At 36.4% G+C, this 19,911-nt stretch overlaps 1 protein-coding gene across 4 annotated transcripts in view; it reads right to left on the minus strand.

Annotated features, from left to right (window-relative positions):
* The window catches only part of ZEB2 (zinc finger E-box binding homeobox 2), a 196,881-nt gene that overhangs the window by 3,468 nt on the left and 173,502 nt on the right, over window positions 1-19,911 (minus strand). For all 4 annotated transcript variants that reach the window (XM_070731488.1, XM_070731491.1, XM_070731489.1 and 1 more), the window contains exon 9: window positions 17,230-17,410. In XM_070731488.1, the coding sequence (XP_070587589.1) occupies window positions 17,230-17,410 (181 nt within the window). The remainder of the gene's footprint in view (window positions 1-17,229; window positions 17,411-19,911) is intronic.

The following is a 19,911-nucleotide window of genomic DNA, read 5'->3' on the forward strand; positions in this document are numbered from 1 at the left end:
GGAATGAAACAGGGCCTCCACACCCCCCCCCCTGTGTTTTCCCCAATCACACACATTATTTGTTTTTATATTGATTCCTATGGGAAAATTACTTCTTCTTACAAACTTTTCTACTTAGGAAACTGGTCACAGAACAAATGAAGTTCGTAAGTAGAGGTACCACTGTAACTTTATCTTTTACCACCTATAAGAATTGCCACAGATTGTTTGCCTTCCCCTGGGAATGACCAGATAAAGTTTCACAAATCTAGAGAAGGGTTAAGGTTTTTCCTCTTATGACTACACAAGGACTTCAAGCTAGGCCCTTGGTTGACCCTGTCTTCCAGCCTAGTTTCTCATCTAGGCTGGAAGAATCATCGATGGCATGTGTCATATCTATCATGTTTTTTGCCCAATAGGCTTCATAAAACCTATCTAGAAGTTCAAATTTTAAAAGAGCACAAATTATGTTTATGTGAAGAAATGAACATGTTATTGTTTCTCTGAATCAAATTTAAGTTCAGGTCAATTGAATACTGTATGTTGCATTTGAGAAGAACTCCAGACTATACTCCCAAAGATGTTATGACACATTCTGCCCTATCAGTTCCAAAAACATATTTCTTTGTTTCTTCTATCATAGCCCTCTTTTGTTTTGAACTGATTACATGACTCTAACTTTCATAATCATTAAGAAAATGTAGCGCAACTGCATGAAGGATCAGAGCTACAATGCAAAATCTGAAAGCAAGTTCTTTATTGAGAGATTTATAGATTGCCTGAACTTTGAATAATAGTTTTGAGTTATGGTGTAAAACATTTTTTTTAAAAAGAGTTTAATAGGCAACTTAAAAAAATGCCTTCATTCCCTTTTCTTTTTATTTTTACCTGAAAAGCATTAACAGGCAGGGGTAAATTAGCATTGTTGAGGAGCTGCTCATGTCTGCAACAAAGTTATTGATAAATGCCTGATTTTATTTAAAATTTTCATATTTCATATTTCTTCTTACTGAATTATAAACACATGACTACAAACTAGGAATATGGTTACTTAAATGTCCACTCTTCCCAATTAATTTTTTTTCATATAGCTTGCAATTGTAAAAATTATATCATGCCTTACATCAGGATTATGATTATATTAAAATAATATCAGTTTTTAGGTGATTCCAAATGCTGAATCTCAGATAAGCTCTTGAAAGTCACTATGAGCACTAAGATCTCAAAATTGCAATAAGATTATACTAAAATTAATTAACATTTAAACTAATTCTAATTATAATCCAAATCAAGGCTTTACAGGCAGTATCATGAAGAGAGTTGGGAAAAGCAAATGCAATATAAGCATTTTTAATGGGGAAATACTAATTTTTATGATGTTAAAACTCTTATTTTGTTTGTGATTGATTGTACGTGAAGAGAAATTGCACAAAATACCTACAGCTATGTCTGCTTAACCATTATAAGTTTAATAATGAAGGCACCTACTTAATAAAATGCTATTATGTTAAAATGAGGATATATCTAGGGTAACATCACCATGCAAATGCTACAATCGCTTGCTTGTGCCATAATTTACCCGCATGTACAAGCTATCATTTGTATGATGACATGATGGACATATCACTTGCCTCCCTAATCACCGATGAGAAAAAGCAGTTGGAAGAACCAAAACAATGCCATCTCCCTAAAACTGAAGTGAGCTCATGGTAAAAAGCAAAAAAAAAAAGAATGGTATGTGTTGTGGTTAGTTCTGGCCCAGCTCCTGCCCCAAGGACTGGATGTGGGGGAGACATCCACATGCTGAAGACCTGTTTTGCCCCCGGTGGAATCTGCTGATGAAGGCTCCTCTGACCAAGAAGACATGAGTGACAGGGAGGAGGAGAGTGTGGCAGACAGCTCAGAAGGAGATCAATTCTCTAGCTCCTCCTTGGATTCAGAACAAGAGTTAATGATACAGCCACGCATGCAGAGAGCGATGCATAGGCAACAACAACTGAGAGATTATTATCAAAGAAAATGAGGCCACCTGTGGTTGGGTGGAGCTGTGGTAATTAGTGAGGCTGCTATAAATAGCAGCCTGTGGGTTTGGCCATTGTGGAGGATTATCTGATCGTTGTGTTTCGTGACTGCTTTACTGACTTTGACCTTTTTGTGTGCTGATTTTTCCCCGCTTTGAAACTAAACCAGAGCAAAATGTGTTTCACTTTGTGAAAGAAGAAGGACTGTGAATTGCCTCACAGCTGCAAGCTAAGTATCACAGAACTGATAAGGGACTTGTACAAATTACCAGTTTGTTTGGAGACGAGTGCTCTTTGCTATACCAAAACAGGGCTTAGGTTAAGTGAATTTTCATTATAAAGAATATTGTTTTGAATTTTCAAACGTGTGTGTGTCTGAAATTTGTACCTGTCAATTTTGGGAGGAGTCTACCATAGAGCCCAACAGAACAGGTATGCATAGCACTAGGTTATACTTAGGATTTCTCAACTAGCTTGAAATATTTTTGTGACTGTGTTTGGGATTTTTTCCCAATTTAACTGTAGAGATTTACATTGAAAATTTTCAGTTCATTTCAGCTCATGCTCAGCTTTTTGCCTCCAGAAATTGTGTGGCTGGAGGTTTTTAAGAAGAGATTGGACAACTGTTTGTCTGAAGTGGTATAGGATTTCCTGCTTGAGAAGAGGATTGTAAGGTCCCTTCCAACTCTATTATTCTGTTATTTTTGCTAGTGGACACATTTGTTGGGTGGGGGGATGCTATGGAAATGACAGTATTTTGATGAGTAGGGATCCATGCTATGTAGTGTGGACAATCCAAAGCATGGATATGACATATTTCTATAAATAATGAACCCCATAACTAAGGGAATTTGATTTCACCCCAGCTGCCTTGGCTCAATATTCTCTTCCATTGATGAGTCAATCTTTTCATTAAATCTATTTCAATGAGATATAGAATGATGACAGGGCTTTTTCCATGCCAAGGACATGAACAGAGATTTTTTTAATTGCAAATGAGGTGATAGTGCAGAAAGTCCAATGGTCAGACTTTGCACAAAGCACCATTCTCAGATTTACTGACATTGGCTCTTGATAACTATGGAATACTTTTTATGGTACCATGACCATCTCAAGAGGCTACTTAATAGTTTTTACCATTTCAGGTTCTGAGGGACATTAGACTAAATGATCATAGTGATGGTATAGGTTCTTTGAAACCTTTTGTTCTAATTTTTCAAAATAGGTAAACTCAAAGTATTACAATTATTGTAAGGATTTGAGATGGAACAAGTTAGAATTTGGTTGGAGAAGAATTATTGCCTCACATATACATTACATGTATAGCAACTAATTATGAACAGAGAAAGGACTGCCCTACTGAAAAGTGAATGTAGAAGCCATCCCCCTTCTTTTTTAAAATAAAATTTCACTAACTTCAGGAAATAAAATATTTAATTCATGGTATTATATAGATATAACTGCTCCCATATAATAATTCTGTAGGAAGCTTTTAGGGAATATTGTGAATATTCTCTTATGGTTTAATTTCACAACAGATGGATAGATCAACCACAAATTCAACTGGGAAACTGTGAACATAGCAGACTAAGACAAATCCAGAAAATGCTAGAGAATTTCTGGAAACATACCATTCATTCATTCAAACAAACCAGCCATTGACAGACCCATAGAAGCAAAGCATATTTACACCATTCAAAAGAGACAACATAGAGCTAAAAAGGAAACAAAATACCCAAATAGTATCCTTCTATAGGCCAAAATCTAGACAAGCAGGGATTAACACCAGACAAACATTCAGGTAGAAAACCATACCCAATCAAGGAACGGTCAAAGATAAAACCCCACTCCTCCGATCCTGGCAGGCCAGGGTTGAAACAGGGAACAAACTCCATATAACACAAATGTTATCAAGCTGAGTAATGTCTGCAAGCAAACAACCAGGCTCAGAGAGCACCAAGAACTTCACAATTAGAGGTCCTTATACATATTAGAGCCTCCTTTTTTTCTAGACCATCTAATAAACACTTGGTTTCTCCAACAGCCAGTAGCTATTCATAACAACTCAGTATTATTTTCTCTCAGACTATGCTGTTTTATTTCCAGGACTAGCTTTCCTTACCCTTTCCTTCCCTATCCTCCTTGCACAGCCTTTTCCAATGTCCAAATGTAGCATCTTGGATTGATCTTCTCAGACCATTATCTCATTGGAAAAGTTCTTACAACATTCACTGCTGTTTTCATCTTACAGTTTCTAATTCGGATTATCTTTCCTTTAGAACCAAACTTTCTGATCAACTCCAACAGGTGCTTCTGAAAATATAGGTGATCATAATTGCATTTGGCATCTTTAGAATGTGAATAGGCTGTATATACTGCCCATATTTGCTGCAGTATATGCAGGATATATGTAAGCATAAACTGTAGCAGGTGCACGTGGTAATTTTTAGAACACATGCAGCATGATTTGAGCTTATACCTAGCTTACTTGTTCATATTCATAGTCTGATATGATACTCAGCAGGAAGGATTACATCCTTCTTCATGGAAATGTATGCACAGATGCTGAGCTTCAGGCTAGGAAGGGAGGGAGGGAGAGAAAAGCACCAGTCTTCTCTTGCTTATAATAATCAGTCCATGGCAAGGTGGCCATGACAATCATTACTATGCAACTAGAATGTGCTGGCTGTCACTGTGGCATTGACAGCAAGAACCACCCTAGCCATGAGTTGGTAATGGGAGGCCAGTACTCTCCCCTACAAAATATGGGTTAAATCCAGGATGCACTGACAATTTTAAATGTCTGTCTTAATATAAAGCGATCATAAAACACTGGCTAGGTAGCATATCCCATAAGTAATAAGGACGTGTTTCTGAATTATAAAAACGTTAAGATTTCATAGATTATACCAGTAGCATATTTGAGGGACATAATATCCTGTCAGGTAGACATGAGTTATGCCAGCAATGTCAACCTGAGTTCTGGCAAATCCCAGAATTTCTTTGCCACCATAAACATCTAGCCATGCTGGTTGGTGTTCAGGATTGTGTGTGTGGACTCTCTGGACTTTAGAATTGGACTCAATTTCCCAGTTATTGGGTGAGCAATTGGACTGCATTTAACCTGTGCCTTGTGTGTACCAGAAAATCCCTTTGACATTTAAAAAGGGAGCTGTTTCTGTTTTTCTGTTTATAAAAACTTTTGGGTTTTCCTTTTATCGTGTGGTGTCTGTCTTCCTGGACTAATTTCCCTGTAATTACGGGTGGTTGAAACATGCTGGCACAACAGTTGGGAAATCTGGAAAATACCAAATTAGTGACTGCATAGGATGACAACTGGGACTGCTTGACGCACTTGATAATATAGCGAAAGTTGGTATAAATTGGAATGAAGAACTGTCTTTGCCATCCATATTTTGAATTGTTTGGGTTGTTGTTGCTTTTTGTTAATGAATAGTAAGGCCTTGGTGGCCAAGGAGCTTTTTAGGGCAAAATCAAAGTGGTATTATATTAATGTGTCTCAATTAAATTTTGGTTGTGCTGTATGTTTTTATATCTCTCCATCCGTTTTATATTGCTTTTTAAAGATGATTGTTAGCAAGTTGTGAAAAAGAACTGTTAAATGCATATGGTGGTAATTATCTAATAAGTGAGCCTTTGACCTATGATCCATTTCTAAATAGTTTTAAATGGACAAGCTAATCTCCCTTTTTCTTTTCCCTTTACTTCCTTGGCAACTAGATTGAAGAAGCGTTCCGACTAACTCAAAAGCTTGCTACTTTGAAATATTTCCAATGCAAAGGCATGAAATTACAATCACACAATCAGACTCATGTGAAGCAGATAATTCCAAATCTCCGTTCCATGTGAATTTCATGCCAGCTGCACCCTCAACATCTTGGCAGCAGAATGGATTATTATCGCATTTTTTTTGTTGAAATGGTAACTGATGGACATGTGATAGGAAGAATAGCTTTCATTCCCATAGACAGCAGGAAAACCAGCCATATTAACTGACCTTAGGTACGACTTCCTAAGATGGAAGGAGAAAGAGAGAAAGAACCAGTTATTTAAAATCTGAACAAGGAATAAAGTATTATTTTTTAAAAAAGGAAAATCCTCCTAATTTCTTTGAAAACATACGGGCATAAATGCTGGATGATTAGGGAGGGAAGATTTGAAAAAGCAGACAAGGAAAATAATGTTGTTGGTGATGTATGTGTTTCTTAATGTAAAAGAAATCAGATGAAGAGTTGTATGCTTAAGAAGAATGGACGGCTCTCAGGTCAATGGTGTACTCATAGCTACAGAAAAATGGAGTTTGAAAGGGACTTATTAGGCCAGGCTCCTGAGCCCAAGATACAATACTTTGTATAACTGAAAGATTCTAGGTATCTTGTTCTGCTATTGGCATGGTCAAGCTTAAGCAAACCTTGAGTAGCAACAAACTGCAGGGTTTTATGTTTTATTATGTCTCAATTTAAACTATTCTCTGTGAAAAAAAGATAGATAATTCAATATTTTTAGTTTTTGATGTTTTCACTTTTTTCCCCTGAGGGATTTATTTATTCTTTATTCAATCCAGCAGGAGACCTCTAATATAAAAACATTATGCTGCTATCTTATCCTTCTTGGTTTTTCTGGTCATCAAACAGAATTAAGCCTATTCTCATTGGATATTTGGGACAATCTGCTCTATGATGGAGATTCCTTTGAAATAATATAGATGGAAGTTGCTCAGATTTGGACAGACCTGGACTCTGATTGGGCAATTCTGACTGAGATGATAGGGGCAGGTCTTAGTCCTATTATAGGGGATGAATTTGAGCCTCTGACTCCTAAGGAAGTAGACACAAGGCTGTGAGAGTGATGAGTTCCTCCACTTGTTTGTTGGACCTGTGCCCCTCTTGGCTGGTTTTGGCCAGCAGGGAGGTGACATGAGACTGGCTCCAGGCTTTAGTTAACACATCCTTGAGGGAGGGGTCCTTCCCGCAACCATTAAAAAAAAGGCAGTGGTGAGACCCCTCCTCAAGAATTCTTCCCTGGATCCAGCAGACTTAAAGAGCTTTCATCCAGTCTTCAACCTTCCCTTTGTGGGAAAGGTTGTAGAGAAAGTGGTGACACTTCAAGTCCTATGATCATTGGATGAAATGGATTATCTGAACCTTGTCAATCTGGCTTCAGACCTGGCTATAGCACAGAAACTATTTTGGTCATGCTGATGGATGATCTCTAGTGAGCCCGAGATAGGTGTCATTCCTCTATCTTGGTGGTACTTGATCTCTCAGTGGCTTTCAATACCATTGATCATGGTATCTTTTGGGGATGATTAAGGGAGTGGGGTTAGGAGGCATCGTGCTGCGGTGGTTTTCCTCCTATCTCTCTGGTCGCTCACAGTCGGTGTTGGCAGGAGGACAGAGGCTTACCCCTAGACCCTTTGTTTGTGGGGTGCCACAGGGCTCAGTCCTCTGTCCCCTCCTATTTAATATCTACATAAAACCACTGGGTGAGGTCATTCATCATTTTGGGGTGAAGTATAAGCAATATGCTGATGATACCCAGTTGTATATATCCACCCCACATCAGTTCAGTAAAGCAGTGGACATGATGTGCCAGTGCCTGGAAGTGTGAAGGTCTGGATGGGTGTCAACAAGCTCAGACTTAACCCAGACAAGACCGAGTGGCTGTGGGTGCTGCCTCCTGTATCAACTGTCCATCCTTGGCTCGAGGAGGTGAGAAATTGTCCCCCTCAGAATGGATCCACAATTTGGGTATCCTCCTAGACCCACAGCTAAGATTAGACCAACATCTAACAACTGTGGCTAAGGGAACCTTTGCACTGGTTCATCTGGTGTATCAATTGGGACCCTACTTGGATCAGGAGGCTCTCCTCACAGTCACTCATGCCCTTATCACATCATGGTTGGATTATTGCAATGCACTCTACATGGGGCTACCCCTGAAGAGTGTTCGGAGACTACAATTAGTGTATACAGCCACACCACCAATCCTCCATGAGTTGCACTGGCCCCCTATTGGTGTCTGGGCTCAATTCAAAGTGTTGGTTATCTTCGAGACCACGTTCTACATCACAGTTTCCAGTGACTGCTAAGATCCCACAGAGTTGGTTTTCTCCAGGTCTCATTAGCTAAACAGTGTCAGCTGGCGGGCCCATGGGGAAAGGACTTCTCTGTGGCTGCCCTGGCTCTTTGGAACCAACTACCCCCTGCGATCCAGACTGCCCCCACTCTATTGGCCTTCCAGAAAGCATTGAAAACCTGGCTTTTCTGGCAGGCATGGGACTGTTGATCTCACAATTTGCATGGTCTGGCCTGAATGATATGTATTTATGTGATTTTTAACTATTTTAAAAATATTTATTATGTTTTTAAAGGTATTTTCTATATCCTGTTGTAAACTGCCCAGATTAAATTAAATTAAATTAACGAGGAGAAATTTTAAAGCTTTACTTAAGACAATTTCACTAGTATTGAAGCATGCATACAGATTTAAATATATGATTCTTGACTAAAATGTCTTGCTATATGAGAAATTATATATTTTGACAAAGTTTGTATTGTTCAAATATTTTTGTTGGGACGTAATGCTGACCTTTAGGTAAGAAATCACCTAATTTATCTTCTTTGCCCTTTTTTAAAGCTTATTATTTTATGGAATAAAAGTTACATTATTGTTGAACTTGTAATATTTAATCACAACCATAAATGAAAAATTATTATATGCTTGACAACTTTTACAAATCTTGGTTATGGGTTTTCTTATTGAAAGATGAAAAATAATTATATTTAACCGTTTTTTTAAAAAAAGCTATCTACAGCAGGGGTTCCCAATACCTGAGTCTGCTGAGAGGGGCGGCACACAAATCTAATAAATTATTATTATTATTATTATTATTATTATTATTATTATTATTATTATTAATTACCTGGGCCTCAGGCCACTACCAGGCCCCGTCCTTTTGGAACTGGGCTGTGCAAGCAGTGAATTAGCATTTGCGTACATGCAAAGCTCCCCTTGCTTGAGTGGCAGCTGCTTGAAACTCCCTCCTTTCATTCACATGGAACTATCCCCTGTTCCCCCAGGCTGTCCATCAAGCCAGAAAGATTGGGGACCGCTTATCTAAGGAATTGTATTTTCATTGTCAAGTATAGTAACAAATAAAAGTCATAAATATAGCCACTGACATGTCTGTGGTTTAAAAAATTGTGTATTTCCTGATTTTAGTGATATAAGCATGAGTAGTTTTGGGAAGTGAACGGTGTAAGTAAACAATGGAGAAATTCCAGATGCTGAAGGTAGATTAGTAATCATTTGGCCAAAGATCTGATTTTCTAAAGGTTTTCTTGAAGCTACTTAGGGAATTGAGATGGTAAAAGTAGTCTCAGTGGGGATGGTTTAATGGACAAAGTGATGTGAGGCAGTTAAAGGTGTGTTATAGATGTAATTTGGCGTAATTGCAAATATTACACTTACTTTATTGTTAGTAAAGGGAGAGACTTCTATTTCTGGTATAAATTTCATTAGCTTTAAATTTATTCCAGGAAATTATATATTATTGAAGTATATAAAAAAGAAGCCCTCGTATTTAAATCTAGTAGCAGAAAAATTATCTCCAAACAACATATGATGTTTTATGAATCAAACTCTAAAGAAGGAAAACCCATGAGATGAGAATTCAGAAAGACAGCAAAAGAAAGCGTATTTGCTATGAAAGCTGAACAACAATATTTTATTCAACCAGTGAGAAAATAAAAGTGCAATTTATACAAGCATGAATGCTCCTCAAAAAACCCCAACTGTTCCTATTGCATGTTTTATAACAATAATAAATACCAATCCACTTAAAAAGCAAGATAAACCATATCATGAAACAAGGTAACAAGGCCTCAGAATTCAAATGCATTGGGTGCCTTAGCACCAACCTTCTGGAACATCAGGCCCCTCGAGGTGAGATCCTCATCCATCCTGTTGGCCTTCTGAAAAGACCCAAAAACATGGCTCTGCCAAATGGCTTTTAGAGCCTGATGGGAGCATATCGCTTTGGAATTGGTTAGTAGATTACAAGAAGAACCCACCTCCAGCCCATTTAGACATGGTCCCTTTTAACCAGTTTTTTGGTCAACTTTTAATTTCCAAGTGGCATATAAATTTAATAAATTCAATAAATAATTCCATAAATTCATTCATTCAATCATTTAATCAATCTATCTATCTATCTATCAAGATTCTGCAGGAAATTCATAGAGAAGAGGACTAAATGGAGATATATTTTCTCTCCTCTTCCTTAAATGTTTACAGATAATAAATATCTAAAAGATGCAATTCTGCCGTATTTTTTCCAGGAAATTCCTTCTCAACTTTTCTTATGGGATACCATATTCCTGACTAGTACTAAATCTCAGCGTGGTGTTCATGACATTCTGTTTGTAACTTGCAGCTTGTAACTCACATTTGCTGTGTATGACAGAGCAGAAAATCAATCTTTTTGAATTATATGTCCTGGAATCTTCTAGGCTAATATCCTTTCTACTTTCCTGAAAATAGCTATTGTATTCTCCAAGTTGCTTGTGATAAAAACGAATTGTCCTAAATGATCACTCACTGCTTTTGTAAGTGAAAAGCTGCTTAATGATTCAGATACAGGTCACTTGGTTGTGATGTACTACATAGGTAGGTGACTGTGAACCCAACAGCTACTAAACTTTATTTTCATAGCTTTCTTAGTCTTAAGTATGAGACTATTTTAACTCCAGGCACCTCTAAAGAAAAAAAAAATTATATATCTACTTTTGACTTCTGACCTAAATTCATGGTCATGCAGACTCTTTTCAGGTTCCAATTGGTTGTCTGGAATTGTTGACAGCTACCAACAGCTATAATAATGGCCTGCCGGCTGACTTACCGGCCAGCCGGCATTTGCGTCAGGGTTGGGGGAATAGCCGGCATTTTGGATGCTGTGATCTCATGCGATTTCATGAGATCCTGGCCAGGCCTGGCAATGGCGGAGGCCTATGACGCAGCCGGGGGCAGGCCAGGTCAGCCCTTTATAAGGGGCTGTGCCTGCTTCAGGCCTTCCTTTTTGCCCTGGCAGCCAAAGAGCGAACACCCGCCCGCACTCCCTATCTTGCAGTGTGCCTTAGGGAGTCACCCTAGAGGGGTGAATAGGAATTTTTGGCGGTCACAGCATCTTACTTGTGACCGGGTTTTTTTTTGCCTATTCCACACTGCAGAGCAGGATGGTTTGGTTAGGGGGTGTTTTGCATCTAGACTTAATGTGACTAATTGGCTTACCTGTGGTCACTGGGTAGGCAGGTTATGGGCGGGAATTGGGCGGTGGTTAGCAACTGCATGTTCTCCTTTGGGCATCTTTGGAGATGATGGGCAGACTTTCTACAAGAGCTCATGGTGTCATCACCGGCCTGAGTGATTGGGGAGGGAGTGCCACTGGGTCTTGGCCCATCCAATTGCCAGTCAGGGATAGGACGGCAAGACTCCCCACATGTGTGGCATGGCTAGGATCCAGGTGAGGGTGTGGTCCCTTTCACCAGGATCAGCAAGGAGCTACGCCCATAGTTGCCCAGGAAGGTATATGACATCATTTATGTCCCAAAGTTCTTCATGACCTCTGTGGGTCCCAGTTATTGTTTGATTATTTAATTATTTGATTAAAGTTAATATTTAATTAATAATTAATAATAACTTAATAATTAATAATTAAATTATTAAATAATAATTATTAAATAATTAATAATAATTTAATTAATAACCCAATTTAAATCCAGCTTTGTCTCCATGTTCTTACTCCGCTTCCGGCACAAAAAGTGGCTCTAAATAAGTAAGCTAACAGAAATTGAAAACTTATATATCAGTGTGAACTTCTGATTCCTGCCTTCTCTTCTCCTGGTATTTTTTACTCTCCAGGGAAAGGGAAATGGGTTCAGAGCAAGACTATCTGTAACTTGTCGTAGAACTTTCTTTTATAGGGAAGTTACTACATGCTAAGCCAATGTCAACAGTTTGGCAGCTCACAACTTTCAGTTAAGATAATAAGATACTGATCAGCAGTGCTATTTTGTTTTAACTTTTAGATGCCTATTAAAATGTTTATTAAATTTTACAAAGCACCATCCAGGGTTAGAATACCACTGGGCCATAATATAATGTAGCCTAAAGACATGAAATGATGAGAGGTTACAATGTTGTTCATATTTCACTTTAGATTGTGCCCACCATTACCAAGATAGTAAAACAATGAGGGAGAAAGGAAAGATCCTTACATTGAGTAAGACACAGGCAGCGGTGGGCTATGAGCCGGAACACTAAATTGTGCTTGCCGCCATGGCTCATAAGTGCCACCTTCTGCACCTGTGGAGATAGCAAAATCATGCACGGAGCCACAGGTGCGCCCATGTTTTGGCAAGGTTTTTTGCTTCCGCGCATGTCAAAATATGGGCGCACATGCAGCTCTGTGCACAATTTTGCTATCTCCACAGGTGCACAAGCCAAATTATGCTGGCCCCGCAAGCACTTACGAGCCGCAGCGGCGAGCGCAATTTAGTGTTCTGGCTTGTAGCCCATCGGTGGCACAGGACATTAAGGTCCATGACCTCATATTTTCTCACTCATCAAATATTATTGTGGTGCTCCTTCCTGGCTCATATAGGTCCGTACATTACAGTATTATCTTGGCTATTAATTGAAAGCACACCTGTATCATGGAGATATTGGAGAACTCGGCATAACATATAGGACTTAAATTGTTTACCCCGTGGTATAAACTTGGAAATTACTGATGATTTCTTTAGAAGTGTCAATCCAAAAGGGCTTTTGATTTGAATACTTCAAACATATAAGTAATAGATATAATTGGCTACAACTGATTTTTAGTTTTATGATTTTACCAAAGATGATGAATCATTTTTGTTGACTATTGATCCATATTTTATGTAATTGTGAGCTACCTAGAATCAGTGACTAAGGCAGCATTTAATTTTACTAAATTTTACTAAATTAATTTGACTAAAAAAATAAGAGTAGAGTAAGAGACACTCCAAGAACCACAACAGGGTAAAGATCTCTAAACAAGACAATTTACAAAAAGATAAATACTAATCCTAAAAATACTTAACAATAATTCAGAAAACTACTTTAGGGTTTCTATTTTTAAGTTAATAAATACCACAATGATGCCAAAGCCTCAAAACTATTTTAGTATAACTAGCTACTGAAGAAAAAGAGAATTGCATCTTTTTTAGAGAGATCAACATTTTGGGTTCATTAAACTAAGTTTGTTATTTGTGTTACTCTGGAAAGCCTGGAGGGGAGGGGGCACTAAATGGCCCCCAAAAAGACGAAGAAAAAATAACTATTCAGATATGGAAATAAAGGTTAATTGCAGTTCAGGGAGTCTTGCCCTGAACACAGATTGAAATTTCGCATATATATTACTAGATGAGACAGTCATTCCATTGTGCAGGTTTTTGCCATAACTTTATCAGTTTAATTTGCAGTTAATTTAATGTTTGCAAAGGATGACAAAAAAAGAAGAAAAAGGCGAGTGGCCTTTACATTCTCTTGGAAGTAAACTTCAGATGGATCACTACATAAGGTACATAGTAGAATGTCAAGAGCAGCTAATGTTGGTTTGCATATCTTTCTCCTAATATAGTGAAAAGAACTGAGAGTTGCTACTGTTACTACTCTTTTCATGTTGCTGCCATTACTATAAGTGACTTGATCAGAAATATCTACCAAATTACTTCTGGCTGCAATTCCATACTCTTATCTGTGTTGGGGGAGGGAGCACCCATTTCATCAGTAGAATTTGCTTTTGAATAGGCATGACAGGACTGGGCTGTTCATTTGACCAAATCTCTTTTTACTTCCTTTGTAGAATTTAGGATAACATATTTCCTGTAGCTCTCTGATATATGAGGTCTGCAGGTATACAGCCTATTCAAAAAACCCATGAGGATTCTTCCACTAAGATATTATGGGAACCCTGATAAAGCAGGAAACCAGTCCAGACTTTGCTCCTCAAAAAACTGAGTTGGAAGTTCCTCCTCCTTCACTTTTTAACTATCTGGCTCCAAGTATGCATTCAGAACTGCTAATGTTTCAAGAAATGTTCATCAAAACTGAAAGGAACTCAAATCCAAAAGTCCTGCTTTTTTCCCCTGTGGCAAAAAATCCAAAATATATGAATTTCACCTCCCAGAAATGTCTAACCAACATGAAATCCATTTCTTGATAGTTTTATTCTTCTAGAATTTAACTCAATGCATTTTCCCTTATAACCTCATTTCAACCAAGCAATATTTATAAATATAGAGTCATTATATCCTCCTATTGCATCCTGAAAATTGTATTATATACTTATATACAGTACTTGTGGGTTTTTTCTACACAATCTTTTTGCAAATCAAAATGATGTAACAGAATTTAGTCCTTCCACTTAAACCAGTATCTATAGATCTCACGAATGAACATTTTTGCAAGATTTAGCTACATCCCAATATATAACCAGAAGATTTTAAATATTAAAGTTTTTGGTTAACAGCACCAGAGGTATAGTAAATAATATTTGCTTGTATGTAATATAAATCATTTAGGAGAAGGTAGGTGCAGGAATAAAAACCTTCCAAAATTTCTCATGTCATACAATCTGATACATATTTATATCTCAATAATGTTTTATAAAGGAAGTTTATATTTTTATACATATAAATGAGCCAATGCAATCCATCTTGAATTTTCTCTCATTTATTCTATAAATATAATGCTCTATAATCCAAATAATCCCCTCAACACTGTCAAATTATTTACTAAGTCTGCACTACTATTACTACTGGTTTTTTTCTCATCATTCCTATCACCCATCTCCTCCCATTTATGACTGTATGATTGTAACTTGTTGCTTGTATCCTTAAGATTTCTATTAATATTGTTTCTTGATTGCTTATTTGACCCCATGACAATCATTAAGTATTGTACCTCATGATTCTTGACAAATGTATATTTTCTTTTATGTTCACTGAAAGCATATGCACCAAAGAAAATTTCCTTGTGTGTCCAATCATACTTGGCCAATAAAGAATTCTATTCTATTCTGTTCTGTTCTATTCTTTAAATAAATATCATCTTGTTTAGGTTAGGGGGCATAGCACGTCCAATATTACAATGATGCTATAGTAAAACAGAGTTTATCTGTCATTTTATAAAGATTTGCAGATAAACACTGATTTTCTTAAAGAAACTAAGGCAACAAAGTCTCAATAGCTGAATTAATTTACTAGCAATTAATATGATTTTAATATGTTGTATTTTTGGCAGTGTCCTCCCCCCTATTTTTCTTTGGTATTAACAAAATTAACAAGAGTAAATTTTCACAGCCATACCCAAAAGTTGCATTGAAAGGGCAGGATTAGGGCATCTCCATACCAAGCATTTATTATACTTTACAGCTAACTATTCAAGAGCAGTAGTTTCTAAGATGATAAGCTGTCAACAATGAGGAAAGGCATTAATAGATTACATTGGAGGGATTGCTAACCCTTATGATGAATTAAAGTTGGTGAGTGCCACCAGCTTCACATTCTAGTGCAGCTGGGAAAGATATTATAAGAGTAATATTTGCTGGACTGTATTCGCAAATGGAAACTCATTCTATGTTAGTAAATAATGCAGGAAAGACCAATGAGGATATTTTCAGACGCAGGCTTTCATAAGCTAAAGTAAAATATTGTTTAGCAGAATAGATATTTGATTACTTAAAAATCATATTTAATAAAATCATTTATTCAAGAGAAATGTATCCTGATTTTTGTTAATAAAGAGGATATCTGTGCTGCAAAGCACAAACAGATATTTTTATATTTTTCTTCATATTTAAAATATAGAATGTAGTGGTTCTTTTCTTTTCAAACTTCTTTTTTTACAGACAGTAGAATAAACACAATTACTGTGAAAAATTATCTCAGCTTTTCAGGAACATGTGTTCCTTTGTTTAAGGCATCTTTCTCCAAATAGTTTTTCAGATGAAATGAGATTAAAATATTCAGAAATTCCCAAGTTTGGTTGGAGTTCTGAAATTTGTAGTCCTAACATTTCTGGAAGAAACCAGATGGAAGAAAGCTAAATTAGTCTTCTAAAACAGAACGAAAAAAGTCCTAAGAGTGACTATGTCTTTCTATTTACCTTTGCATTAAAATAATATATAACATATATTTTAAAAGCAGATTACTATTCCCAAACTACTAATTACTGAATAATTTTCAAGATCCAAATTTTGTATAATTTTCTCCATATCTGTACTACTGTATAATATAGAGGCCAGCCCAGAATATTAAATATTTCTGAATATAAGATCTGGCACTTCTGTCTATATCTAGAGCTGTATATTTTTGTGGCACTGGTTAGAGACAACATGTGTTATTACATTTATTTTTAGATTGCTATTCCATAAAAACTTCTAGCTTTTCGCTAAAGATAATGATAATATCCTTATTTTTTCACAATGTTCTGTAATCAGGCCTTCTTTTCATGATGTAGGTATCACATGGAGGCCATTCACTGTGGCTCTGTGCAGTAGTAAAATGCACACAATCTAGCAGAGCAATTTTAAGAAAACCTCCTGAAAGCAGTCATATTGTGAAGAATTATTCCTTAGAAAATAACAACTATATTTTATATGACTGATATGAAAAAAGTGTTGCAGAAACAAAAAATAACAATAAAAAACTTCTAAAACAGAAGTGCCTCTTGACTCTAAAAGATTAGTTTTCTTGTCTGTATTAATGCACATGCTTATTTATTTATAAAGAATATATTTCATGATCTATATATAGTACCTACCAATAATAATTTTGCTGAACACGGATGACTATTAAGAATTTGGCTAGCTATTCTTGGCTAAATTCTGACTAGCTATTTCTTCACTAGGTATTCATTCAACTTTCTGCCCATTTTGGGACGACCCAGGCTGTCCTAGTCAATGGATTCATTTTTCTAGATTGTTCTTTTTTAAAAAAAAGAAAAAGAAAATTGTTTCAATGAGCTTTAACATGTTTTTTAGAACTGAACAATGGAAGGAAATGGAGAGCTGCAGTAAGCAATGAACATCATTTTGTTCCACACTTTCGCTGCATTTTATTCTGTAGACCTACCTACACTGTTAAGTCTTGTCTCTATATATTGCAATCATCCATACCTGTGTGCTCATATTTGTGTCGCAGAAGGGAACTGCTTTTCTGGAATGTCTTGTCACATAAGTCACATGCGTACATGCCACTTTCTGTCTTCTTGATCTTCTTTCGGGACAAGCAGGAGTCAGAGTCTGTCATGTCATCAAGACCTGACATGTAATCTGGTGTTCCATCAAGCAATTCTCCCTGTGAAACAACCACATGTTTTGTATAAAATAAATGTTTCCATTTCTTTTCTTTTCTTGTGTTCTTATCACATGTTAATCACAGCCTATTTCTATAAGTATTAAATGGCTTCACCAGTTCACAGCTGCAACTTTTTCAAAATGCGGAACCATATCCTAAAGAATATATTTCTTGGGAAAACTCTGCAAGCCTATTTGTACATTCTGTTGAATGCCAGTGCTCCATAAATGTATCACAGTTCTGTTGATGATGATCTTAAAGATGGAATGGCAACATTTTTTAAAGGGAAAAAAAAGTCCTCTTTTGATTGCAAATCCCAGCAGCAACCTTTATAGTTGTTTCAGAAGATCAAGAGATTCTTCCAAACAATTTGAAAGGTGACATTGAAGGTTATAAGAAGAAAGAATGAATTCCTCCAAGGAAAAGATTACCTAAGTTGTGCCCTTTACAAATAGACAGTACCTTCTCATTCATAGAAGGACATGCTTGGATCAAACTAGATATGCTTCATTTTGTCTCATGAATCTGAATATACTGTATATAACATGGGGCTTCCAAAGAAAAATATTTTTCCTATAATATTTAGAAATGCTTAGTTACAATGCTGTGGTGACATCATATTGGATATTTATTTCCTGCTGTCTCTTCCTACCTCTAAAGTTTGTAAATGAGTATATATAAACCAATATTGTGATATCATGAAGAAGATAATGATATTTATTATATATTACAAAGAAAAGTGGAGAATCTAACATCACTGAAGAATTTCATTTTCAAGTGGCAGCTAGGCTGTATTGACTTTCCTATAGGCTGGCATGCAATTGCTCTCTCCCTGTAGTGAGCTAGAAGGATATGGCAATAACAGTATAGTAGCTAAGATAGCAGTGCGGTCAAATGCCAAGAGTAATTTGAGATTTTAGTGTCTGATATTATGAAGTGGGATGCCTTTGCAATGGAAGAGAACAGAAAATCGTTATCAGGGGCCATCTGTAACTGACAAATCAAAAACAGTCAATTCCACGTAGTTCTCTGGGATTTATTCCTGTGAAAAGTGACAATGTGATCAAAATATAATGTAATACTTTGTCGTACGACCACAGATATCAACACTGAATGAGCACCTTTTGGAGAATGAGAATTGGGAGAGAAGAAGGAAATGCAAGTAACTCATTTTTCTTGTTTCTTATCCTCCATTCCTTCATTTTTCAGAGACATACAAGCAAGATCAGAGATTTCTATTCTTTTGAACATGTTCTGGTTCAAAGAACAAATCAATGAGTTCACAAGAGGGCTACAAAGATACGAGGGGGACAGTAATTGTGATTCCTCTACATCTCACTCTATAGCAATTCTGAAATATACAAAGCAAACAAAATAATATACTGGGGTCATATTTTACATGGACTATATCTTGAATTCTGGTATTCAGATTACTATGGGAAACCTGGAGGGCAAGTCTTTCAAAATAAGATTGTGCATGTAAGGCAGCCTTCAATAAATAATAAACAATATTTCATTTTTCATATCCTGCTCTGAAATTCATTGAAATTAAAACAAGCATTACTACAACTATACCTCTACGGCTTTAACATCATTTATATTTCAGGGGTAATTTTTCAAAGTACCGTAACTGAAATTATGGAATGCCAGAGTGGATCAGAATCTTATAAAAAATGCAAACTTTTAACTTTACGTTTGTGTTAAATTCTAGAGATAGAGTTTTCAGGTTAATATCAATGTCCTGAAAAATTAACAGATAGGTCCATATATCAAGTGAAGCTTAAACTTGTGTTTCTGAAACAAGAGTTCTGCTAGTGAGATACGGTAATATGTATGCAACTGACATTAACTTCATAACATGACTTTTAGTTTTGCAGGTATTTTATTTTGCAAAACAGCTTTGAGCATTAGTTTTAAACTATAAACTCTTGCCATATTTTTGTGTATGTGCGCGCACACAGAGACACATGCACGAACATGCATACACAAGTTACAGCCACATAGATTATTTTGCATGCTTGCAAACCCCCCCCCCCTGTAAAAGTTAGAACATGTTTAACTGAATTTTATATTTAAGTATAAAATATTATTATGTAATCCATTTACATGTATGTCTCCCTTCTTAAAGGCCTTGAGCTACAATTTTATATTTAATTTTGTAATTTGAAATTGGGAATATTAATGACACTTTTTATCAATGCACTGTCTATGTTAAAACAGCCTTCAGCATTAAGCAGTAATGAACGTGGATCAGTGAAATATTAAATTTCTTTATATTTATTTTGTCTTGATTCAAAGAGAGTAAAAACTTGCATGATAACATACATTTCCATTTGCTATCACACAGTTCCGTATCTTGTACAAATTTATATCACAGTATATTAAATAATCTTAAACACATTTGAAAAGAGGGCAGATATACTCTAAATTAGAATAGTAAAACAGCTATTATAGAAGTATTGTGCTACTTATGTTCCTATTGTCCAAAGAAAGATGGTGGT

This window comes from Erythrolamprus reginae, chromosome 1 (assembly GCF_031021105.1).
Source record: "Erythrolamprus reginae isolate rEryReg1 chromosome 1, rEryReg1.hap1, whole genome shotgun sequence".
In the NCBI taxonomy this organism is placed as follows: Eukaryota; Metazoa; Chordata; class Lepidosauria; order Squamata; family Dipsadidae; genus Erythrolamprus; species Erythrolamprus reginae.